Source organism: Ananas comosus, linkage group 19 (genome assembly GCF_001540865.1).
Source record: "Ananas comosus cultivar F153 linkage group 19, ASM154086v1, whole genome shotgun sequence".
In the NCBI taxonomy this organism is placed as follows: domain Eukaryota; kingdom Viridiplantae; phylum Streptophyta; class Magnoliopsida; order Poales; family Bromeliaceae; genus Ananas; species Ananas comosus.
This window is the reverse complement of record NC_033639.1, coordinates 3,505,224-3,532,809: the sequence shown is the minus strand read 5'-3', so window position 1 is coordinate 3,532,809 and position 27,586 is coordinate 3,505,224. Positions and strand designations below refer to the sequence as shown.

The 27,586-nt window shown below is 39.4% G+C and overlaps 1 protein-coding gene across 1 annotated transcript; it reads right to left on the bottom strand.

Annotated features, from left to right (window-relative positions):
• On the bottom strand, positions 2,828-14,462 carry LOC109725099 (plant UBX domain-containing protein 4-like). Its single transcript, XM_020254167.1, has 4 exons — positions 13,751-14,462; positions 11,390-11,672; positions 3,724-3,819; positions 2,828-3,619 (listed from the first exon to the last, which is right to left on the bottom strand). Exons 1-4 carry the CDS (start codon positions 14,332-14,334, stop codon positions 3,230-3,232), a joined length of 1,353 nt encoding a protein of 450 aa, XP_020109756.1. The 5' UTR covers positions 14,335-14,462; the 3' UTR covers positions 2,828-3,229.

Below are 27,586 nucleotides of genomic sequence, written 5' to 3'. Positions count from 1 at the left end.
GATTTTTCAAATTTTTTTTTACAGGTAACCAAACATTGGAAAAAAAGTTTCAGCAGAATTTTTTTTTTCAGAGCACTTTTATAGGGAACCAAACATCCCCTAATGAAAGCTGTTTGAAAAGGGTTGATTAGAAGATTCATAAAACTTAGGAGCCGGGTCGCTAACACTTTCGAGATAAGCTTGGGTATGTTGTGGACCAGGCTAATAGGCCGAATGTCTTTTGCCGAGACAATGTCTTTTTTCTTTGGAATCGGGCATATCTAGTTATTGTTCATGCCGCTCAGATTGGAGGAGCGATTATAGAAGCTTGCAAAGACATCCATAATGTCGTCTTAGAGAATAGCCCAGAAATGTTGGTAGAACAGCATTGGAAAACTATCCGGTCTCGGAGCCTTTTCTGGTGCACATGAGAATAAAGCTCGCTTCACTTCCTCGACGGTAAAGGGTGAATGGAGGCTAGAAAGATCGAAGGCTTCGCTACCATACAACGAAGAAAGATTGACGGTCGCACAGGATGATTGAACGATGCCTAGAATATTATGATAAAAGGAGAAGAGATGATTAGCAATGAAATCAGGCGTAGAGAAAGAGGAGGTACCGTCCGAAAGTTGTGAAAGAGACTTTTTCCTTTTGCAATAGCTAGCTTTAAGGTGGAAGTACTTGGTGTTCGCATCGCCAACCCGAAGCCAATGCACACTAGATCTCTGTTTCCATTTCATCTCTTCCTGCAAGCACAATTCCTCGTACTGTCCTTTAAGTAAAGGTCGCAACTTGCATTCAAGAATGTCAGAATCCTAATTTCCTCAACCCTGTCAAGCCAATCTAACCACGAGAGGCACAATGCGGCCTATACCTTAAGCGCTGTTGTAAGCCCCTTAGCCCAAGAACGAAGAACCATTTGACCGCGCTCAATCTTAGACTTTTTCCTTTTGGCAAAGTTCTGCATTTGCATTCAATTATCATTGTAAATGTTTTGGCCTTATTTGAAACAATGATAAATTGAATTGTTCAAATCGAAGTAAAATTTTAGCTAAATCATAAAAAGCACCCTTATTACCCCTTCCATTAAAATTGTGTTAATTATTCCCTACACTTTGTCATTGTCTAAAATAACTTAAAAAATTTGAGATGATTATTGCATTCAACTGCCAAACTTTTTAAAAATATATTTACAGATAAAATTAGTTATCACTAGTGCATTACAATCATGTAAATTGAATAAAATTGTTCAATAAACTATTAATTTTGATGGTATGAGCAAAATAGAAATCTTTTTTATTTTTCATCTATTTATTGAATTGTGAATTGAATAGATGTTAAGATAGAAAACAATAGACTTTAAGATCGAAAAAAATGTGATATACTAATTGATTTTAGCAAAATTTTACAACTAATTCATCAATTATTGTAAATATTTAGACTTACTAGAAATATGTGAAGTACAAAAGATAGTTACCCAATTCTTAAGAAAAGAGAAAAATAAGACAACCTAAAATGCAGGAAGCTTTTGAAATTTAGTCTTAATTTGAGAATAATATTAGTGGTATATCTAAATATGAGTGTAAATTATACCTCTCATCTATTCAAAAATAGAGATACATCTATTAACTACATCAATGTGACTAGTGGAGAGAATCCCACCTTTGAAAAAAAATAAAAAATAAAAAGTCTAAAATTTAGCAGTCATATGGTTGATGTGATGTTTGCAGTCAATTAAATTATTTCTCTTAGATTCCCCCATTCCATCATAGTTTTTTAAAAAATATTTTTATTATACTTTTCTCTCAAAAGAGAGGATGCGATTAACTGGATATAAATAGTGTGACATAACTGTTACAAAGATAATGTGATTGGCTCGATTAGTGGGATGTAAGATGTATACTTTTTTGGCATGCATGTAGAAGTTGTATTTATCTAAATTTTATACAAAAAGTACAATTTTTTTTATAATTAAGCAAAAAAAATAAAAAAAGTCATTAGCCATTTTCCCCGGCGCTTTCGGATTTTAGGCTCCAAACTTGAGTAAACTTCTAGATTCAATTCAACAATCATCGCAATTAAGACAATAATAAAGAACATTAAAATTGATACGATTTTTTCATTCGAGAGTTAATTGAGACAGATAAAAAAGCTAAGCTTACTCCTTCGATAATTTAACCTTTTTTTGACAATTTTTTTAAAATTTGAAATTACGATCGTACCTTGAGTTGACTCACACAACATAAAATGGTACAATAGTGGACAACTAAAATTAGACCCATCAAAATTCTATTTGTAAATATAGTTTTCGTTTTGTCATGTGGGTGTTAGGAAGAAAAAAATACGTGAACGCGATAAATGGTTTACTCCATTCGTCAAATTTTTTACAGAGAGAGAAAATGGTGAATGATTCACCACTTTTGAAAAGAGTATATACCATGAAAGAATGAGAGAGGAGAGAGAAGAAGAGGAAAATATAATAAAAACGGTGAACGGTTCATCACTTTTAAATAACTTTATTGGTTTTAAAAAGAGTTATAAAAGCTGTGAATAATTCACCGCATTTAAATACAATAATTAATTCACCGCTTATATTCTTTATTTTTTTAAAAAATTCAATATAGTATATTAGAGGTCTATTTTTATAATTATTTTTTTAAAATACTATTTTTGCAATTGTACAAATTAGTAGGATTATTTATAAAAAAAAATTTGAAAAAAAATATACAGAGAACTTAAGCTGATTCGGGATGAAGCCCATACCCAACAATAAAGAAAACGTTGCCACGCACAAATTTAGAAAGAGTAATTTATGAGTATAGATAATTAATCCAACGTCAGATCAGCGTGACGAACAAAAAAAGACTCCTGGAGAGATGATATCCCTTACAACTGCAAACCGAAAAGTCCGACGGCATGGTCCAAAATGGAAGTAGTTACTTGAACAAAGATGAAGGTCCTTAACTTACAAGCCAAATAACCAGTTTTCAGGTACCAGCTATTCAAGTACATGACTAATCTATTCTAAAATAAGACATGAATAATAATCAAGGAAGCCAAAAGAGAGAAAAAGAAAAAAACAAAGTTGTTCCCACCCTTCGACTTTCGAGGACCCAGGATTGCGCAGATATGTACTTATTTAGGCGGCCGGCAATTTACAGAAAACAGACGAGTAAAAAGGATTTTCCAAATCCGACCGTACATGTGTATTGTAGTTGTAACAAACAGCATAGTAGTTTGGTTCATAAGGCTAGAGTTTCTGAATGACAACCGAGTTAGCAATGCCCGCTTCCTCTATTGTCACGGTGGCATCATCGAGCTGCTTCGGGGGGAAGCCGACGGTTTGTAGCCGGTACGTCCTCGTCGCTCCGGGTCGCGATGCATCAATGAACGCCCGTATGTCGCCGACCGTGTGGGTGGTATTGAAACGCGCCACCATGCGAGTGCCGTCAGCCAACCTTAACTGGATAGAGGTAGACGGCGAAGCAGCATCCAATGAAAGGCCGTTACTAGTGTTCGCAGTGGTGGTAGTAGTAGTAGTAGTAACAGTTGCGGTGGGCTCAGGGATGGAGTCATCGGAAGATCCACTTCCAAGAACTCTTCCTACACCTCGAAATGCAGCGTGGCGCTTCACGGGCTCCTGATAGAACAAATGAAAATGGAGGTTATTATGAAGGCGAGACGTTTGTCAAAGGTAGGAAATCATATATTGATTTGCATAACAAGTTCGATGAGGAAACCAACAGGGTAATTTTCTTGTTTCCTAACGAGATTGACATGAACTTTGGATCTCCTATCAGCTGGCTCAAGCTCCTCTGGGCATTCCGACTTTGTAATACTCTGCAAAAAACAGACAGTAAAAATACATTCTTAGGACTAGGACTTGGGAAAGTGATTTCCTTTACCATCAACATAAGTTCTCAGTAACCATGTAAATTCCATGATTGCCGAGTAGTTCGTCAGTTTCTAAATTCTTAACCATGTAGTAATACTAAGATGGTTAAACCATTTTAATGCATGCAAAGTTTTAATATAATATATAAGCCTACATTAATTAGAAGCTGCAAGATCATATTTAAACATAGGATATTGGAACTGAATTTGCAATATAGTAAAATGTAGTAGTAAATAAAAACAACAGCATATGATGTCCAGTCTTGGTATAACTAGCTGTCTGTTGTGATGCATGTCTAGCAGTGTCAGCATCAGACAACATGTCGGATAATATACTCATCAGATGTTTTTATCCATACATTGTGAGAGAATTTTTAAAATAGTTACTAAAGTTGTGACCATTTTAATAATTAATTAGAGTTTCATTAAGTGTCACACGAAAATTGTATTTGGTGCGGTTTAGAAGTTATGTCTATTCTTTGAATGGTTTCATGCATATAGCAAGTAGTTTTGATAGCATTAACGTGCTAAATAAAACTTAGGGAAACTTCAATTAAAGCACTAATTGCCAAAAAAACCTGCTCTACAGGCAGAACAAAATTCTACTATTCAGAAGGTGATCAATCCTAATGGTTCACATTCTACTGAGCTACAATAATCAAAAGTAGTTGACAACACAGGGAAACACCAACAAAAGAATTAGGAACTCTGCCAACTTATCAATGACCAACTCAAATCATTTCCAATGCTTCACCATTGTTAAATCAATGCCCATTATTCTCCAAAAACTTATGCTACTAGAGAACGGTGTTTTTAATATTTATATTCAACATGCCCTCTCACATCTAGGCTTGGATCTTTTTGATAAGCCGGCTTTGAATTAACTGAAGACGAAAATTACTATCTCGAAGAGCCTGATAAGACTCAAACTCAGAGACCTCTGTACTCTCATATATGTTAAATTTAAGTGAAACACACCATTATTCTCCTAAGCTTTAAGGTACTAGAGAACGGTGTTATTTAATATTTATATTCAAACAACCGATCTTCAATCCTCACCAATTTAATTTTAACATATTATTATATTAAGTTATCAGTCGTCTCACCATCACTACATTCATGTTTGATGAGCTTCCAATCTACCATTAGAGAGGGATGTCCTATCTAATACAATCAAGAGTCAACATTACACCAAACCCACCGCTTCCTTTCTCATCCACTTTTAAAGATTTGTAATAATTGTACAAGTTTAGGCTTCACATCTTTGACGTTCAAATGAAAGAGTTTTATTCAAGACTTCTGGACATCGATCCTCTTACAACGCTGGCCAATCAAGGTGCTTCTAATAAGAAATCATTTGTGACATTAGACATAGACACATCGCAATGATTTGAAATTCTAGAGTAACTTCCCTGTTGCTGGATTCTATGATCTCAAGAACGTTCTTTCATGGCAGCAAAAGCAAGTTATGCAGCAAGAATTAATATGATTAAAAAATATATTTTTTGTTTAATTTTTCAGAATATTATTATTTCTGTTTAATTTGTTTAGGTTTTTAACTTTTTAATATGGAAATAAATCACTAAAAGTTAGAGATAACAATGATAGTTTTAAAGTAAGATTATAGTATTTTAAGAATCCTTCAAATCTTAGCGATTTTACTTTAAGAGTAGGATTTAAAGTAAGGATTTGGATTTATTTATTATAATAAGATCTTAGGCTACTGTAGAAAGAGAGTTTTTGAATTATGAAACTTTTATTTAGATCTATTGATTATTTTTCTTCCCTGTCATATACTCTTAGTCCTAAAATTGTGGCTTTCCGTCTTTTTCTTTTCCTTTCTTTATTCTTTCTCTTTCTTTCGTACACGTATCTGCAGCTAAAATAAATCTATTAAAATACAGAATAAAAATATCAGGAGATGATAAGCGATAAAATTGAGAGAGAGAAATAAGAAATAGTGAAAAAAAAATGATATAAAGATCATAATAAAGCAATACCTATAAAAGCCCGATAAAGATAAAATAAAGCCAATACAGATGGGAAAGCAAAAAATAAACATATTAAAATAGAATAAAAAACTAAAATAATTTATTAATTAACATAAAAATCAGCTAAAAAAAAGGTAAAATAAAGACTTGTTGTATTTTTTAGCTTGCATACTTATCAAAATCTTGTGGGTTAATACTTGTTGATTATGAAACTAAAGGAGTTACTTAAAATTACTAAATACCTTGTTGATGTAATGAAACATTTTAAGAGATGCAGAGGACTGATATCTTTATGCAAATACATTAGTGATTGTACTCATTGTATACTGGACAAGACTGTTCGTTGGAAGTAATTTACACAAATTCAACTATTCGGCTGGTAAGAGAATTGAGCCATACAAGATAGAAGTGTCACAGCAACAACCTTGAAGTCATTTTTTGACCTTTCTACTCACTTTCTCACCAACGTTCCAGATAGACATGTCGTATGATTCATTTTATATATAGTAAAGAAATATAAGTACGTATACTCAGTTCGAAGGTTGAATTCCACCATGAAATATGAATGGGCATTAGAGGTATCTAGATCCTTGAATCCTGACTATATGTCAAAGATCATCCCTTTGTTTATTCGCAATATGATAATCCTGGACCAGGTGGACGCCACGCTCTCTGCCTCTCAGCCATGTCGAGGTATCGTCGAGTGTAACAGAACAAAGACCTTGAATGTAGAAGAAAAATGAAGATAGAATATCCCTTGTCTCTTTTCACACAATCTATACATAACATTAAAGGCGAACCCTTAACATGTCGCGACCGTGCTTTTCTTCTTGATTTCAACACTGTGAGCCTCGATCAACCACTTTCTCTCTCTTCTCTCACTTGTCTAGTGGCGCCTCTGAGTCCGCTTTCTTTCTTCTCTCTCTCACACGTCTTCCTCTTCGCCAGCCTTGATTCTTTCTACGCCAACGTCGTCCTTCGCCACTGATGAGATCTTGCGTCGCCTCCGCTCAGATCGGCCGATCTGATTCAAGAAATCAACACATTCGCACCGTCACTCCAAGCTCGATCTGGCGGTCCCGTCGCAATTCCCGAACGATCGCGCCTACCGGCTACGTACCCACGCCAAATGACCGCTAGATAATCTCTATTGTCAGCGATCGGCATCTCGGCAATCGCGTCCTCATTGCCATAAGCAGATCCTACGGTCGCGCCTCGTATGTCGCTGAAATCGATCATGTAGTTAAGGACCTAGACACTCGTCCCCCGAGCCGTATTTATGCGTCAGGGAGGCGGGTGCAAGGTGGGGAGGCACACAAGACCTATCCACACACACTGTGAGCAAAAAAAAAAAAAAAAAAAAAAAAAAAAAGAGAAGAAAAAAAAAAAAAGAAAAAGAGGGAAAGAAGCAACAAAGGGAGAAGAAGAAAGAGAAAAGAAGGAGAGAAGTATTTATAAAAAAAGGGTATAGAAGAGGAGGAAAGCTCAGTGCTTAGTGTGCGCCTGCCCATCCAACTTTGTTGCCGGCCGTGCCGGCCCACGACAACAGCGCCATCCACCCGTGACCTGCTGGGACAGGGCAATAGCAACAAGAGTGGAGCTCTCTTTTGTCTTGAGTATACAAAAGTGTACCCAAACTAAGATGTAGTAATTTTATAATTAATTTTTGTTGAATCACATGCTACTATCACAATTTGGTGGGTTTTGTTGGGCCTAGACAATGATAACTCTATGCAAAAACAAATACATGTGACTTTCTTTTATTTTTTTGGGTTACTATTAGTATTTAGTCTATATATATATATATATATATATATATATATATTAGAATTATGCTACTATACTATCAATAGTACAAGCCTTGGTACTATTGAGTTTTCGGTCGTTGAATAAAAAGATGTGCGGTTAGGATGATAGTAGTCCCCGGTTAAATTGATAGTGGTCCGCCTAGGGTTGAGTGGGTGGTTTGGTTATATAGTATAATCTAACGGGTGGAAATGATCAAAGGGTATATCTAAGGTAGAAACTCAATAGTACCAAGGGCTTGATACTATCGATAGTATAGTAGCCGGACTCTCTCTCTCCTCCTCTCTCTCTCTCTCTCTATATATATATATATAATATATATATATATATATATGCATGTATACACCTTTTAAATAGAAATTTTTATGTTTAAGAAGTCACCGAGGGCACAAACGGCTCATGACTTGGGTATCTTCATGATGCATGTGCCTATATTGCTATTCTATCAACTTCTCACAAATTGCACCATAGTCAAGTGGGCCCCGAACATTGTTGTAAGGGATCAGTTATTTACATAGAAAACGTGAGGTTTCTAATAACTTTGGTATCCTGTTTTGTACGGCTTCTTGCCCTTTTTATTTGTAATGAAAATTTAGTTTTTCTTTGTAGGTGGGGGGGGGGGGGGCAGTTACCCTGCATGTTATTAAGTTAGCTCCAGGATTGATTGAACCCACTAATTATGACCAAATTTTTTTAGGAGTACTTTGGCACTGTAATGCGAATTCCCTCGCTAATAGTCTTTATTGCAGCTGAGATCTGTTTCAGAATGATAGTTTACATATTGACTATGTTTTTTGGGAGTGGGAGATTTTGATAGTCAAGGATGTTTGATGAATTCTCATGTTACCAACCCTACAAGATACAAGAGTTTGAGACAATAAAAATGATATTGGAGATTATTTGGTTTATTTGATATTATTATGCGAATTCTGCCTATTGATTTATTTGGTATTTGAATTGGGACAATAAGAATGATATTGGAGATTATTTTCAAATAATTGTTGTAAATTAAATTCATTACCTACTATTTTTCTTTTGTTTGATGCTTTCGGCATGAGCTGTTTGCAATAATTTAGAACGAAGTTGAGGCCAATGAAGGTATGTTTTAGTGATATGTCTGCATACCTTGCTGTTTTATGCTTACTTTATAATGCGATTGATTTTTCCCACACTATTTTTTCCAGTCCATTTACCGCTAACCACTATACTAATTAGTCTATATATCATAGGAACTATTATTTGGTGTTTGTGATCAACAAGATGTGAAAATAGTGAGGAATGGATAGATTGATGTGGAAATAGTGAGGTACGTGGAATATCATAAAAACTATTATTTTCACTCCGAATGAAACTCTTTACCATAAAATCTATTTTTTTCTTTTTTCAACTCTTGGCTTCGCAGATTCAATAGAAAATCATGAACCAACCAGCAGCAATAATAATTAGGCTACTCTACATATTAATCATGCATTTTTTTGGATTTCAACTTGAAGTAATGTGATTGACTTATGGACAATTGATATATGTGTTAATCATGCATATTTTTTGGATTTGGTCTCAATAGTGAGATTGTTTTGTTAAGACTTACAACTTTAAGAAACTCTAGTATATAGAATATATTTATCTCTGCAAATAATTTTTTTATTGTTATTTATTAATTACTAATGTATATTTACTATAATCTGTCGATCTGCCGCGGAGCGCGGGTCTTTAATTAGTGTACAAGAAAACATAACTACCATTGTATCCACTATACTAACCTCACTACATGAACAAAACATGGACCACAACGTGGATACTACCCACTAAAAACTTTTAACTACGTAATACCTAAAACAGCCCACCAATAATAGCAAACTACTAACCCACACCACCTAACAGTAAATATTATAAAGCCAACTCATTAAGTTACATGCATGGCTTGCATGGCTAAGCCACATAACAGAAGACTTGTAGTGTCCGCATTTGACTAGAATAATTGTCTAATTTTGTTCTATCAATACACAGAATGCAGCAGTTTTTGATTCCCTCATAAAAAGAGATGGTCCTTTTCCACACTTTGTTTACATAAAGGCATCGGAGTTTTCAAAGTTGTTGGAATGATGGCACGCATTGAAAAGGAAGAATAAACAACCATTGATGAACAAGAAGTTTGAGATGAAAGTCACAAAAGAGTTGATAAATGAGTACTTTGAGGAAATAAAAGGTCACTCAGAGGTCTGAAGGAATTTGATTGACGAATTGACTAGTCAGCTGAACTCTAATAAATTGCCTACAACTGTTGTTTTTTTATTTTCTTTTCCTCACTGATCAACTGCTCCTATACCAATTACTAGGCTTGTGTCATCCACATCTATTCTCTTCTAAGCAAAATATACCACATTAGCTTAGTGCCTCTTCAAGGGAAGTGCCTACCCTTTTTATTAAAAGTCTACAACTTAATAAAATTTGATTAATTAAGTCCTCATAAAGTAAAGATGGGGAAAGGATCTCTATAAACCACATACCTATAGCATTTGAACTCTCGCATTACTCCTAAACAAAAAAAAGATAGGGCCTAATAAAAGACACTAATCCTAATTAGAAAGGAAAATTGCACAAGGACCAGTTGATTGCATGAATATAGCAGTCGACAGCTAATCTTGGTTAACAAAACCACTAGTCTACTGATACCCGCAGGACAACAGACTGGTTAATCAAACTGAGGCATAGACCAATTGACCATACTGTAGTTCAGTCCTCTCCAGCTGGATGCAGCACTATTCCAAGAATTCACAACTCAAACAAATGAACAAAGCCAAAAAAGAGGTTAATGGTAGAGTACAAGCTTTATTTTATCCTGTAATAATCCATCATGAAATGATTCCAACTGAAATCTATTATGAAACAGATCATCAAGAAGAATATATAACAATAGAAGTAGAGAAGGATGTTCATGAGTAGGCAAACAAATCTACAATATTCTACATGTGACGGAGATCAAATTAAATTTAGAACCAATAAGAAGGCTCATTTTTCGAATACCTATATATTTCGGGTAACATTTGGAGAAGAACCTAAAATGTAGATTTCTCAATCAAACTTGAGGGAATAATGGCATCACTTGATGCAATATCATAGAGAACAATGATGGATAGATTCGTGACATTACACTCCGAATTCGTTTTCTTAACCCCACAATTTAATGTGAAATTCTTTAATTTCACCAAAAATTTAGTTTAGTTTTTAGTCTAAGTGTACAAACTTCTGAAAACTAGAGGCAAATTTGCTAAGTCTATCTGAAAATCAAGCTCAGTACTTATCAACAAACCCTCCTAAATAAAATGTTGCCTCCACGCTAATACCAATCCTCTTTTCTTGGAATACAATAACAATAATACAAAGCATTATAGAACACACCAAATCAAAGAAAGTTAGCAATGTCTGTTATTTTGTAAGAGCAAGAAAATAACTTTACTAAGTTAACATAAGAAGATAAGATATCATCTAGTATTGTGATTTTTTAAGTTTGGATGTACATATATCAGCAACTAGCTAGCCATGAACAACAGAACAACGAAAATGGAATGCAAATAACTTGGTGATACTTAGATGGAAGCAAATAGAGAAACATTAACACCAGGAAGATGTCATACAACCTAAAGAATATATGAACTGAATTCAGATAACGGTCGCCAAAGGCATAAATATCACAAACACCAGCATCTTAATTATGTTACCTCAAGGAACGAAGCATTTTCAGGATCATCAAACCTTCTTAATGGACCATCATTTACAGTGAATCCATTGCTCCAGAAATAGATATTATGAGTGATATCCTCAGGTTGTTGAGGAGCTGACGGTGCTGTTTCACCTGATAAGAGCCTGCCAGTCCCTGCAAAGCTCCTCGAAGATGATTGATGGGACTGAGAAGGTCCCGGCACAGCTCCCATTTTCCTAGCTTTCTTGAATATTGAAGCCACATCATGATTTCCTCTTGTAGGATCTCGAACGAGCATCCCACTGAACAGATAATAGCATTAACCAGTGAATATGAAAATTATCAATTTGTTCACTTAAAGAGAGAAATTTGATCAATTGCTAAAAACCATATATCTCGATTAAATAAACATGAATTCTTTTCAAATAAAGGCAACAAAATCATGCATGCACACTAATATCAAGGGCGCTAATGCTAAACAAAACTAATTAATTCGAGCATACAAACTTGATCAAACTTAGAAAATTCTGACATGTTATATGATTTCTTCCCGAGGATTGAGACCTAATAAATCACACTAGGTAGCAACATACCAGTCAAACTACTGTTTTAAATAGCTTTTTGCTAACTAAACAGTCTAAACTCACCTTTAGCTCATTATTGCAAAAATCATTTCTGACCAAACATCAAGAATAGTGCATCTCAAAGCCAAGCATCATGATTTTTATGATTTTAGTACATAGTGTTAGGATATAATGTAGCACAAAGTGAATGAGGGAAAGCATTTGATGAAGCAAGGGAAACAAAGAGAAAATTTTGGCATTTGCATTCTAGAAAAGGAAGTAACATCAGATTTCATATTTGTGCAATACTTGAACTAGTGCAAACAAAGATAATACTAATAAGCATCAGTGTTAGCTCACATCCGTACATCCTTAGTTTATAACCTAAAAACATTTCATAAAACCAGGAGCAAGGCAGATTGCCTGATGCAACCCACATGTAAACAAATGTCTTTTCCTTTTGCTCTATATATTGACAATGTCAACATGGTAATTTTAACACATGATTTTGGAGAAGTTCCCTGTAATATTATCAGAGCAATGGCCTGATGTACACTTTACAACTATATCAAGGATCATAATTTGAAAACATACTCCCCAAAGGTGCCCGGTTGGTCTCCTACGAAGGCTAGGCTCAAGGCACTAAGCTCAGAACCGTGGGCCCTAGGTGCAGGACCCAAGCTAGGCCTGCTTAGCGAAGAGGCAGGCTTCAAGTTTCATAAGTGGTATTGGGTGTTAATAGAAAAGGGTTCAAGATATCCTATATGCAGGTCTCAGATGTTAATATACATAGCCAAGATGCAGACTTTGGGTAATTTGTAGTTTTTAACATTCTTGGCATAGCAATTCGTAGTATTGGAGTGGCTAATCTTATATCCCTTCCTTACGCTATGCTGTAGTCTGACTCGGCGAGAATGTAATTCATGTAACTACGAAGGGCATGTTGAGCTACAATTGAATTTTGAATATATCTTCTAAGCCTAGTATCCTCTAACACCTCTAGCATGTGTATTTCCCACCCTATCGCTAGATGGTGTTGACTCGAACTCAATATCTACTATCTATCTTGATATAAAATAGCTTAATGACGGTATGATGAGAATAAAGATGACATATACGATGATAACAAGACAATGCATTCCTAGCCAACAGGAAACATTGCTATGTCACTATTTTGTGCCTAAGAATGTAATAAAATTGGTGTAGTTAAGTATTGATGTTCCCATTTCTTTCATGCTTGGTAAGTCCTCTCCTTCGCTTCAATCTGGATTTACATTCCAGCTTTTTTTCAGACTTCCGTTATGCTCTTAGGTCATCATGCTACTCATATCTTATCACACTAGTACTAATGCTTGATCAAAATGTTTAGGTCTTAAAGGAAAACCCGTTCATGCTAAATTGTTCAATAGAGAGAAATGATCCATCGGGCTAGGCCATGCGATAATTTCTTCTTTCACACTTCCTCATCTTTGATATTGATCCTCCACTTCTTCAGTAAACAGTTCGGCTTTCTCACGAGTCCCTGGATAGGAAAATGCCCTTCTTTTCTTCTTTTGCAACAGAAATACCAGGCGGAACTCTAGATTCTTCATAATTAGATGTTTAGTGAGAAGTAGTTAATGAATAAGTTTCAAGATTCTCACCATCCTATCACTAGAAGCCCAGTAAACACAAATTGGACTAGCTACTACTTAACATAACTAAGATCAAACACTAAAGGAGAAATGCAATTATAATCAAATACAATCTCTACCATCAAAAGGAACCTTGCGATGCCCACAAGAACAACAATCCGGACCAAGAAAAAGCGAGCGCACCTCTTCTCGCCACCGGTATAGTAATCCTCCGGCTCTTCATCGGAGTCGCTATCCGATCCCGATCCCGTTCCCGACCCCCGATTGAGATCGGCGAGGGTACGAATCGTCGCTCGGCCTCTTTCCACCGACGTTGACGTCGTCGTCGTCTTCTTCTTCTTCTCCTTCTCCGCAGCCTTCCTCAATCTCGAACTCGCCGACGCCGCAACCGGTCGGGCGGAGGATCGAAGCCCGACGCGATTCTCGTCGTCCTCCGCCTCCGGAGGGAGGTAGTCCTCATCATCCTCATCATCGTCACCGCCGCCATTGCCGCCGCCGCCGTCGTCGTCGTCGTCGTCGTCTTGTAGATGCTGAGGTTGAGGAGGAGGACGTGGTGGAGGTGGGGAGGAGGGGTTGGGGAGGAGGTGGTCGTCGTAGAAGGAGTGGATGGCGGCGTCGAGGGCCCAGCCGGAGCTCTCGAGAAAGAAGACGGCCTCCTCGCGGGTGGCAGACGTGATGCCGCAGAACGCCTCGGCGAGAGCCTTCTGCTCCGCCGCCTCGTCGCCGACCGCCGCCGCCGCCGCCGCAGCGTCGCCCTGCCCCTCCATGATTATTCCTCCTGCTCCTCCTTCTCCCTCCGCCGCCGCTGCTTCTCCTTTCCGCCGGACTCGGGGGGTTTATCGCTGTTTTTGGGCTCCGATTTAGAGTCGAAAGCGGATTTACCCGTTCTACTTTGTACGTAGAGTTCGCTTGGTTGAATTTTAGTTTTTAACTTTTCTTTTGATGAATTGCATAAAATATATTCCCACAAATTAATAAAAGGCCAATTTGCATAAAAAATTCACTTATTTTGGGCTTTTGCAAAATCGGGCCATCTTTTTTATTTTTACAGATTCGGTTTGCTTTTTCAGCAAACTGACCAAATACCCTTATTATTTTTTCTCTTTCTTTTTTTTTTCTCGCCTGCAGAGCGGAGGGAGAAACGGTCCGTCTCGCCTCTCACCCTCATGCTCTCGCCCTCGCCCTCGCCCTTGCCCTCGTCCATGCACCCCCCACATTCCTCACCTCTGACCCCGTCAAGGCCGCGCCGCGACTTTTTTTTTTTGCTTTTTTTTTTTCTTTTCTTCTCCGACTCTTCTTCACCGTCTCCGATGACAACGCCTCTTGCCCTTCCCCGCCCTTCTCATCTCTCCCTCTCTCTCATTTTCTGCCGCCTCCGACGACGATTTATCTTCGCCAGCGCCGACGTCGACACCGTAGAGGTCACTACGGCGCTACAGCCTCGGAGCGGGGGTCCTTAGCGGCGTCATCACCGGCGCCATAGCTGTTGGCAGAGAAGGTGACAAAAAAAATTATAGAAAAAACAGAAAAAAAATAAAGATAAAAAATTATATAAAAAGAAGGATGAATATGAAATTACATCGTTAATTACAAAAAAAATTATAAGTTGCACTATTTAAGATGTAAACTGCTGTTTTAAGATAAAAATTATACTCTTTGAACAAGGCTCAGCAACATAGCAAATCATCACAAAGCACCGTCGAACGAATTCCAAACTAAACCCGCGTTCCGTCGGCGGATTTTGCCGACAAACGCACCGGAAAAGCATTTTCGATCACCGTAAAGGTCTGGGGCCTTGGACAATCAGTCCAGAGGTTGCCCGCAGCCCGCACACGCTGCCCACAGCGATCACAATATAAACAATTGCATAAAAACCCTCCCGATTACAAGAAATCCCATTATTTTATGTGATTTCTAAGCTTTTATGGTCCAACCGAGCAATCCATTAACTCTTTTGCCAAACCGAGACACCTGCTGATAGGTCTCGGTATGCCGGAGGCCGTGCTCACCTTTCAGAGCAGTTTCGTCCACTGTGGGAAGCGCACAAGCGACGCGACAATCAGCGAAGCAACGCGCACAGCGCAAATAATGCTTCTAACGCTCAAACCGGGGCACCGTTGACCCCAACGAAGGTGAGCATGATGTTCAGAACGAAATAACGATGATTGTGTTCCCTCCCACAGTCATCAGGGTGCCTTCGGATTGCCGGAAAGACAGCCGGAACCCCAAACTATAGTGCTGGAACTTAAAACAATAGCATACCGGAGCAGTGGGAGCTAAGGTTGGTCTCCGGCGGCCGGACGGCGAGTGCTCCGGCCGAGAATGGAAGCGGCCGGTCTGAGAGGTCCGAGGTAGGTGCTGGCCGGCGGCGGGCGGCAGCCGGTGGCGTGGCGGAGGAGATCAAGCCCGCCAACTGCTCTTGGGTTCAAGGCTTCCCGGCGGCACGGCGGCGGTCGGAGGAGGTCGGGGCGACGTCGATCCGTCGTCGGAGGTCGAGGGGATCATGATGCACCCCTCCGTGGGCGGCGGCATCGTGCGGTGGCCGAGGTGGCTCGGCCTCGGCCCGCACAAGCTCTGGGCGGCCGCAAAGTGGAAGAGCGGCAGCCGGCGGCTTCGGGGACATCCGGGGATGCACGCCGGAGGTCGCCGGAGGTGTCTGGAGGGCGGCACTGCCGGCGGGGAGCGGCGGCAGCGTGCGAAAATAGAGATCACCCAGGCTCGGTCTGGGTGACCGCTGTTGGCCGCAGCTTGCTCGGGCAGCGCCGGCAGCGCACGGGGATGGCGGGGGCCGGCGGAATCGGCGTCAGAGGTTGATCTCGGCCAGGGGAAAGTGGTCCTACACGGTTGGTGGCTTTCCGAGCTCTAAGACCAAGGAGGGTGGAGGATTAGTTGAGAGAGAACGAAGGAGAGGTGGCCAGGTTCTAGTTTTCCGGCAGCCGGGGCACCTGCCGGCGGCCAGGGTGCGCGCATGGTTAGGGCAGGGACCTGCTGATGCTAGCTAGGGCACGATTGGGGAAGTAGGTCAGCTAGATCTATGGTTTCTTGCAAAGAAAACCTAGTTGCAAGCTTATATACAGGAGGCATTTTGCAGAAACCTCCCCCAAAATTGAATATTCTCATCCGAGTCCCTGCCCACGCGTGTATTTTGCACGTACGCACCTCCACATCCGATCCTGCGCAATTCGGTACATAAAATATGATGACTTTTGCGAAGTTTCCGAATTGCCACCTTCGACATCTTAGCGAAAACTATGTAGTTACCGAAAATCCGTCCGTCGGATTTTTGATCCGACTGCGCCATCGCGTTCAGCACGATGGGAGCATCAAAACTACAATTTTTGTTTCACTCTGTTAGGCCACAGATTCGCGATGAAATCCATCCGCTCTCCAACTAATCCATACCTCACACGTATACGAATGTGTAAATCTAAAAAAACATAATTTCAAATCCAAAATGGACTCCCTACCACCAGTAGGTACCAAGAACATCTCTCACCCATCTCCAGATCACTTGTACAAAGTACGAGGAGTTTTAAAATGCACGAATAGCAAAGAGCAGAAACCCTCTTTTTGTTAAAACTCCTTTTTCTCGAAAATCATGCATCGGATCTGAAATCCGTCAGTGCCATTGGTTCCAGAATAGCTGAACCGATTGAAACGAGCTATTGGATTGCTATGAACGGAGTCCGATACACGCCAAAAGCCAACTCTACTCCATAGCTTCTCCGGAAAACCGGAGTTACTATTCACTTAAATGATTAGTAATAACCGCGTATCTTCTCCATTTTAGCTCATTTTCTCCTGAAACTTGACGAGTGTTTATGTAATTAAATTACACACAGGAACATCGTCAACAGATAGTTTAGTTGCACTGCCAAAATCTCAGAGGGAAAAAGAGAAGAAGCAAAACCAACAAAAAAAGAGTAAAAACAACATAATGTGTAGGCTCAAAAAATCAATAAGTTATAGTAGAAATCAACAGAGGGATTTTCACATGTAAAACATCATCGAAACAAATTGTAAGATTGATCATGGTTGCAACAGTTGCATAAATGCCATCCAAGTTGCCATACCATGCAAAATCGTTGTTGATATTCAATCATTATTTTTTTTTCATTCGGTCATCATCGCCAACACCAAAAGGAAATCAGTGAAACAGTAGCAGTAGAGCCAACTATATTTTTTTAAAAAATAAATCCAAAAAAGAATGAAAGAAACCAAACCTACAGTAAATCATAACCATTATTTCGCTATATATATTTGCAAAGGCAGAAAAAAGAAGTAGACGAAGCAAAACCAACAAAAAAAAGGAGTAAAACAACTTGGATGAATAGGCTCAGATAATCAATAAGTTATATCCGTAATCAACAAATTTGATTTCTACATGTGAAATGTCATCGAAACAAATTGTAAGGGTGATCCGTGGTTGCAACAGTTGCCTAAATGGCATCCAAGTTGCCATACCATGCAAAAACTTTATCGATACGTAATTATTAGATTTTTTTCGTTTGGTCATCATTGCCAACACCAACAGCAAATTCAGTGAAATAGCAGCAGGAGAGGTAGAAGCATTTTTTAAAAAATTTAACACACAAAGAATGAAAAGAACAAAAGCTGTAGCAGTATATCACCATTCTTGACGGAACCATTTTTCTGGGACCATTTGTCCGAAACCTGTAGCAACAGTGGGACCATTTTTCCATCTAGAGGCGAATCATTTGCCAGGAATGAAGCGGTACTAATTTTTTTTTTTTTTTTTGTCCATAGAAGAGAATCTGTAAGGACCGAGATTTTGGCAGTGTAGCTAAACTCTCAGTTGACGATGTTTTTGTGTGTAATTTAATTACAAAAGCACTCGTCAAGTTTCGGGGGAAACCGAGCTAGAACTGAGATTCTACGCGATTTCCAAGTTTCACTTAAAGTGAATAGTAATTCAGTTTTCCGGAGAAGTCACGGTGGGAAGTTGGCTTCTGGCACGTATTGGACACCGTTCATAGCAGTCCAATAGCTCGTTTCGACTGGTTCAACTGTTCTGGAACTAATGGCGCTGACGGAATTTGAGGAAATCCGAAAATACGTGTTTTATATGTATTTGTGCGTAGTTCTTCTGTTAGAGAGATGGATCAGATTTCGTCGTGAATCCGCGACGGATCGAGGCGAAACGAAATCGTAGCTTTGTTGTCTCTATTGTGCTGATCACACTGGTGTGATCCGTTCGCAAATCTGACAGGCGGATCTGCGGAGATTACGCGTTGATCGAGGAGAGGTCGGTGATGGCAAAACGATAATTTCACAAAAGTTGCGACATTTTATGCACCGTTTCGCGTGAAATCGTACGTGGAGGGGTATTCGTGTGTTTTACACGTGCTGTGGAGGACTTAGTTAAAAGTTCTGAGTTTCGGCGGACTTTTTCGTAGGATTGCACCATGGTATATATATAGCTCCTAGGGTTTTTGATTCCCTAACCCTAACCCTAGCCCTAGCCGCACCTTGCCACCTTCTACTCCCTCCCCTGAGTGCACGGCGCCGCCCCAGCCTCCGGCGCACGCTGCCGGTCGCCGGAGAATGAGGTTCCATCTCCCTGTAGCTCCCTCTCCATCTCTCTCTCCATCTCTCTCTCTTTTCTTATTGGTTTGGAGCTTTTGCCGAGGCTGCATTGCCTCCCTGCACCTTGCCGGCGTTGCCCCGACACCGTCGGAGTTTCCCCCACCGGCCGCCGCCTCAGTCGAGCGCTGCCGCCCCGCCCCATCACCCTGCTGCCAGTTAGGGCAGTTTTGGCCGAGCCGAACTCCATCTGCTAGCCGCGCGCCGCCGCCGCCTGAGACCACCCCGACCACCTTCCCCGAAGCTTAGGCGACCACCCCCGGCTGGTCGCCGCCGCCCCTGCGGGCTGCCGCCGCCGCCTCGGCCAGCTCGCAGCCCCCCCAGCCTACTCGGGCTGAGAGGACCCGCCTTCTCTCCTCTCGCGCCGCCGCCGCCCGGAGCCACCCGTGCCACCTCCCGCCGACCTTAGGTGACCCCCCGTCGTCGCCCTGTGGTGCCCAGGCCGCCGCCGTGGTTGCCATTGCTCTGGAACCCGAGCTTCAACTCGTCCGGGCTTGTCTCTTTCCGCCGACGCCGCCGCCGCTCCTCGCCGCCGACCGAGGTGAGCATGGTGCTCCTCCCTTCCCTTGAAACCACCTCTGACCCGCGATCACCTCCTCGTGTTGTCGGAAGCCGGCCGGAGCAAGCTTGCTCTGGCCAAGCCCGAAGTAGGGCTTAGTTTGAGTGGTTTGCTGTTTTGATCTATCCGGGGCTCCCCGATCTCTGCGGAAGGGAGCACGGTGATCGTGGCAAATTGCTGATCATCGTGCTCACCTTAGTTTCTGTCGGGGAGACTCCTTTCCGCTGTTTCGGCGGTGTCGCTCCGTTAGAGCCTTTTTGGCTGCTGTTTTAGGATTATGCGCATTTTTACGGCGTTCCGAGGCTGTTTCGATGCCTCTGGAGGTGAGCACGGTGATCGTGGATCAGTGCTGATCACAGTGCTCACCTTATTTTGGATCAGAGGATGTCGTATCGTTCTGTTTGGTGCGTTTTTCCCCGACTACGCGCTGTTCGCAGAATTTTCGGGTTGCTTCCACGCCTCCCACAGTGAGCTGTTGCGCTCCAGACCGTGAGCACGGCCTCCGGCACGTCGAGACCTGTCAGTACGTGTCTCGGCGGAACTTAGAAGTCCTCGATTTGCGAGAATGAGCCACTTGATCGCTCTAATTACATAAAATGTTAGGATTTTATGTAACTAGAGGGACTTTTGCGCAATTGTGCACCTTGTGGCTACTGTGGGCAGTGTGTATGCATGTGTGGTGACCTCTGGACTGATTGTCCATGATCCTGTAGCTTTTGCGGAAATCAAAAAGTCGATTTCGGTGCGTTTTCCGACGAAATTCGCCGAAAGAACGCGGTTTCAGTTCAGATTTCTTCCGACGTGGTTTGTTTATCCTGTGAATTGTCGCTGAGCCTTGTTGGCTAGTCACCATCATCATTTTGTGGGTTCGGTGATGATGGGTGAGCGACGGTGGGTTCCGGTGTCGAAATAGATGCTTCCGGGAACCCGTATTCGTACAATTATCCGACGATAACTTTGTAGTGGTGTTATCTTGTGTTTGCTGCCAAAACATCCAAATCGGAGTGTTTTGGGGCAGCAGGTGACTCGTGACACGAGTCGGTGAGTTTCGGGACACTTAGTGGGTCCCGACGGCGTCCCGGTGTGATTTTTAGGACTTCCGGTGAGTTACGGTGATCGGTTTTGAGAAACCGATTACGGGGATCTTGTGTGGGGGGTTTGTGAGTTGTGTACTTTAGGTTAGTGGGTTGGATACTGACCTGGTGGATCTTCGTAGGTCCAGTTGACTGTACGCACCCAGGTTTCGACGCTTTTGTGACAGGTGGGTGTTTCGAGCTGGTAGTCGGTGAGATCGTTTCACCCTTTCTCTGTTCTTTCATATCAGTATCGTAGTCTCTACATGTCAGTTGATTTTTTATCGTTTGTTTATCATATCTTATTGATTGCATTTGGATAGTTGTGGATAGACATATAGAGCAGGTTGCATATATATTGTATCTCTGTGGACCTTGGGTCCAGGCAACACATCGACTCCTTTGTCATGTGTTTCGATCTGGTTGATCGTGGTTCGGCGTTGTACGCCTTTGCACCTGGCTTCGGCCATGGCACCGTTCTCTTTTTGCGGGGTTTCGTTTTGAGCATATCAGCATTATTTAGTCACAGCACTGTGTATTCTAGACACCAGGTTGGTTTGGCCACCAACCAAGGGGTGTACGTATCCGGATACCTCGTCGGTGACGCATGAATAAGTTGGCAGTGTCTGCTCTATGATAGGTAACGCTTGAGGTCTGCGGACCAATATAGCAACATTAGATTAGGTTTGGTTTGGACTATTTACCCTTAAGGCATCCGATCAGTTGAGTTTTTGGTTACAGTAGTAGTTTCGTTCTTGCTCAGTTATTATCCTGTTTCTATTACTACTGTAGTTGCTCTTATATCACATCATGCTCATATCTGTAGTTCTGTTCATATCAGCATATATATTTGTTTATCTATCTCCTTTGGTTTCCGATGATTACGGCTTGCCTTCGTGGCTCTGTCGTACCTACTGAGAAACCATGGTTGCGGTTTCTCACCTCCCATTCCCCCTAGGTGACATGGACGAGGAGTTAGATTTTGGGCTCGACGGGAGGACGATCTAGCTAGTCTGGTGTTATGTTGTTGATACCTTTCCATTTGCAATCTATGATTGATATCTGTTCCTGGTTTGAACCCTTGTAATGTACATTGTTTGGATTGCGACGCCTAGAACGTAAAGAGGAGACTCTGTCCGCGTACAGGGGAAACCCCGGTCCGTTCGGCGGTCTGTCGTCGGCGCCGCGACCCGGTCCAAATTGGCGGTTGGTCGCGGGGCGTGACATCTGGTATAGCAACCGTCACCCTGGTTATTTTCATTTCGACACTTAGTAGTTTTAATAATAAATGGTTCAGTTAGACGATCCTCATATTTATTTGAATGTTGGTGATTTGGCTTCAGTGGATCTGTGATGTTTTCCTTATGCATGTGATTTTAGATTGTGGATTTGTGGATCTGGTTTTATAAATATTCAGTTCAGGCATTTACGTCCTTATGCATTGTGATTTTCTACCCCTCGAGGTAGTCGGTTTTCAAAATAGAGTTTCCGAGTGGGAAATAGTTTTAAAAAGATTTTCGAATGGTTTTCATGGATGACTGAAATAGATTTCAAAAACAAAGCTTCCGGGTGAGGAGCATTTTTAAATAGGATGATTGTCGTACTGTGCATTGCATCATCCAGCGCCTAAGGAGTGCTTAGAGGCATGCATCATCTTAAGGATTGATAGCTGTATGGAAATGCATATCATGAATTGGTTGTTGATTGATAAATGTAGGTTGTGGTTGAGATCCTGTTGTATAGTTGGTACGCCGTGCAAATACAAAGGAGACTCTGTTCGAGTGGATAGAGGAACTTTGTATTTGTGGCGGATCTGTACGTTACGTGGGCCAGGTTGAAAAAAAAAAATAAAAAATGGCACGTCTTCCGCAACTCTGTTTCAAAATGGTAATGGATTTTAAAAAAAAAACTTTTAAAATCGGCCCCGGGGCGTGACAGAATCGACAGTTTTCGAAGCGACGACAAAGAAAGGAACGAACCGGCAAACCGATCCGATATGGCATTGGAAGACGAAGCGATAATGAATCGAGGCCATTTTAGAGTCGAGAGTCCCATATGCTAAGATATTTTCTCTAAACCCTAAACAATAGGTGGGTCCTACATGCCCTAAATTAAGCCAAACATACCACAACTGACAGGTAGGTCCCACATGCACAAATTAAGCAAAACTTGCCATGTAGATAAAATTACGGGGATTAATATAGGGTATAGATTGCAATTTGATTTTGGGGTTCGAAGAATTTCCCTTTTCGAATTTTACTGCAATTTGATTTTCATTGAACAAAAATTCAGATGTTCGAAGAAATCATCTGAAGCGATTTGAGATTTTTGTGGCTTTCTTTCTCTCTTTTTTTTTGCAGGCTTGACATTCTTGAAAGGAGTTGAAGGGTCCGAAAAACGAGGAATCGTTGATTCCCCTCCCCTCTTCCTTCAAAAACGTCAAACCGACAAGTTTGAAGGCGACTGTAGCATAGATGACGATGGTGGCATAGATGATGACAGCTGGTGTGCTTGATTCGATGTTCTCGAAAGAAGTTGAAGGGTCCAAAGAAACAGAGAGTCATTGGCTCCCCTCCCATCTTCCTTCAAAAACGTGAAACCGACGAGGCTGGAGAAGATCACGGTGATGTGACATGTGAATCACCCATCCCATCAATTAACGACTTTGAATGAGCTATAGGGAGGTCCGAAGAAACGGAGAATCATCGATCCTCCTCCCATCTCCCATCGAAGACGTCTAGATGGGATTTGGGGACGACGGCGTGGATGACGGCGGCAGGACCTATGCGGGATAAAAGAGAAAAGAGAGGAAAGAGATTTTTTTATTCTGATATGTATTTTTTTAATATTATTATTATTATTCTTTTTTTTTAGTGAGAGAGGAGAAGAGAGAGAGACTTCCCCCCCTCCTAGTCGCATGGCTAAGGGGAGAAGAAGTTTATTTTATTTATTTATTTATTTTTTTACTTGATGATCAAATGGTGGATGTAGAATGACAGATTGGATAAAGCTGCACGGCAGTGCGGTCGAAAATCTCTCATTCTTTTGGATTTTTTTGTACGTAGGAATGCGTGTAGTAGGGGTGGAATTGCTATTATCTCTCCTCTTTGTATCGTATTCTTTCTCCGTTTCATTATCCTCTCTCTATAACTATCCTCTATTCTCTCTCTATAACTATCCTCTATCTCTATGTGTCATCTTTTTTTGTCCTCATATTTATAGTATCGTATTCTCTCTCCATATCGGGGTTAATTACACCATTGATCCCCAACCTTTGCACCATTTTTCAATTTGGTCCCCAACCTTTTTTTTTTTTTGCAATCAAGTCCTTAATCTCTTGATTTCATTACAATTAAGCCCCAGCCGTCAGAAAAGTGTTAAAATTAATGGAAAATGCCACGTCAGCACCATGTCAACGCCATGTAGGCGCCATGTCAGCGCCACGTAAGCGCTGTGTCAGCGGGTTGCAAAAAAAAAAGTTTGGAGGCCAAATTGAAAAACAGTGCAAAGGTTGGGGACCAATGGGGTAATTAACCGATTAAATTTATAAATTCAAAACAAGATTTTTAACTTAAGATTTAAATTTTAAATTTAAATTTTTATTTTGGATTCAATTTTAAATTTGAATTCAAAATCCCATTTTGCATTTAATTTTAAAATTTAAATTTTAAATTCAAATTCACATTTTTAATTGTAAATTCTAATTTAATTTCAAACTTTGATTTGAAATTTCAAATTCAAAATGTGAATTTGAATTCGAGTTTAAATTCAAATTTAGAAATCAAATCTTAAATTCAATTTTAAATTTTGAATTCAAATTTAAAATTTAAAATCAAAATTTTGAATTCAAATTTAAAATTTAAAATCAAAATTTTGAATATGATTTTAAATTTAACTTCATATTTTAAATTTAAATTTCAGTTTCCAAACTTTTATTTTAAATGTAAATTGAAATATCAAAATCAAAATCAAAATTTTAAGTTTCCAAACTTTTATTTTAAATGTAAATTGAAATATCAAAATCAAAATCAAAATTTTGAGTTTGAATTCAAAATTTAGATTCAATTTAAAATTCAAATTTAAAACTTGAATTTCAATTCAAAAGTTTAATCCAACATTAAATACAATTTCAAAATTCTAATTTCTCGTTAGTTTTAAAATTTTAATTTTAATAATATTTTTGAATTTAAATTTAAAATTTAAAATTTTTATTTTTATGTACTAAAATAAAAAACATGCAAAGTTTAGGGACTAAAATGAACATGCAAAAGAGATGACAGATAGGCGCTGATGTGGCGATTCCGTTAATTCTAATAGTTTTTTTAATGGCTGGGACGTAATTATAATAAAATCCAAAGATTAGGGACTTGATTGCAAAAAAATAAAGGTTGGGAGCCAAATTGAAAAATGGTGTAAAGGTTGGGGACCAATGATGTAATTAACCCCTCCGTATCGCTATCCTCTCTCTATCACTTCCTCTATCTCTATGTATCATCTTTTTTTATCCTCATATTTATAGTAGAAGGGGAAATCTGATGAGTCGGAGCGATTCGTGGGGTTTGGCGAGAAATATTTTGAGGAGTCGGTTGGGGATTCAAATCGAATTTTGAATCGAGTTGTTGAGGGTTGGTTGGGAGTTCAAAAATTCGAAATTTGAATGTTTTGAAGTTCAAACTTGAATTTTGGGGATGTGCATGTGATTCGTTGAGAAAATGATATTTAAGGAGTTGGTTGGAGATTCAAAATCCGAAATCAAATTTTGAATGGAAAGGGATATGTATGAGATCGTTTAAGAGATATTTTCAAAATTCGAGAAAGAATTGGGCTGATATCGGGCCCATTTTGATAAAGCCTGTTGGGCACAAATAGCACTCGTTGGGCTAAGATGAGGTTCGAGTTATTAGATAGGCTCAAAAATTCAATGGGCTTTCATAAGGCCCACAAGTTTATTTTCATATACTCTTTTATTCTTTTTCTAATTTTTTTTATTTATTTTTATTTATTATTATTATTATTATTTACCCCAACAAGTTAAATTGAAAGTATAGATTGATTGAGAACCAATGGATCAATTCTTTATGGACTTATAGATGTTCTAGCTAGGCGCATTCAACAATTCTTTACTCTAAGATAAAGAATAAATAAAATAATTTTAATGAACTTAACTACAATCTTTTTGAAATTTCAGGATCTGAAATATTAAAGTTAAAAAAGTTCAAGGACCGAATGGCAGATGATTAAAGTTCAGGGACTAGTGGTACGAAATACCCATTAATTATGTCATCATTCCACTTTTATTAATAATAATAATTGTGTCATCTTGCCACAGCCTAATGTGTATTTTTTGTATGTAGAGAGGCATGCAAGAATATTCTAATTCTAGATGACAAAAAATTAAGGTGCCAAATTAAAGAATCTCTTTTCCTTCCGTGGCCAATTATTATTATTGACTATTGCATGTCTCATTCCCACAAACCAATTATTTATCAACATAAGTAGTGGAAGTCATTTTCATCATCATCATCATCAACTATTTAGCTGGTGAGGAACAAATACTAACAATTAATAGCCAATAGGATCGAATATTCGAGGGAAAACTCCAGCGCTCTCGTAATTTAGCAAACTTTTAGTTAATTGTCATCTTGTAGTCTGAAAAGTTTTATACATCATGCTATCGTGTAGTTTCGCACGTGGTCGATCGTTTCACCATAAAGATTTGTCACTAAAACGCATAAAAAATTAGAATTGAAGTATAAATCACGTGATAATAAAATGCTATATTTTACGGACCGAAGAATGATAAAAAATATTTTACTGGCTAGCTTATAGCTTAAACTTATCCCCCTTTGATACCCGGCCTGTTTAACAACATGTTAATTTCTTAGATGATATCTGCTTTTTTTATTTTATTTAAAAATAAATTTAGCAGGAAATATGAATCAACTAGGATTAATTCGAACTTGGGTCTCAGATACCAACCACCAAGCTCTTTGCCACTTGCTCTAGGGACGGTCGGTCTAGACACCTAATATTAGTCCGAAATTCAAGTGAAAGAAAATGGACTGGTACTTAAAAATATTAAAAAATTATGTTTACATAGATATACAGGCACGTACGTACAACATGCATGTAATACTACTGCTTCGTCGTCATCTTTGAGTTATTCGATCGGAATACAAGCAAGACGGTGACACAACCAAAACATAAGAAAATTTTTTAAAAAGGGGCATCTATTTATTTTTGAAAAATAGATATTTTGTCGATTCCGTTCGGTTCGGTTGGGTTCGGTTCGCTAAATCGGTAAGGATAGTTAGATGGAGCGGGCCCCACTATATATATATATATATATATATTAAAATTCAATTTGTTGGTTAAAGTAAGTTTCTTGCATGTCTCCTACACGAGTTAATTTATGTATGCTCCTCATAGTTCATGGTGTGAGGTCATTTTTTCTGAGTAAACATTTGCTCTGAATGAGACCTTAATGACTCTACTTTTGCTTTCATTTTCAGCTGTAACGTCCTGTAGAGCATTTGAGCAAGAAAAGAAAAGAAAGGCTGAAACTTCCTGCAAATCTCGAGTCTCAAAGTCAGAAACTTCAATTTGCTACTTCTAATTTACTTATATTTTAATGCGGTGCTCATATTAATAATAATTAGGCGCAGTTTATCAAACAACATTCTACTAAACAGCGGAGCCAAATAATCTCAAAGATGCGCGATATATTAGTATCACCTCTATTTATACTCTGCATTCACAAAGCAGATGCATTAAAATCTAACC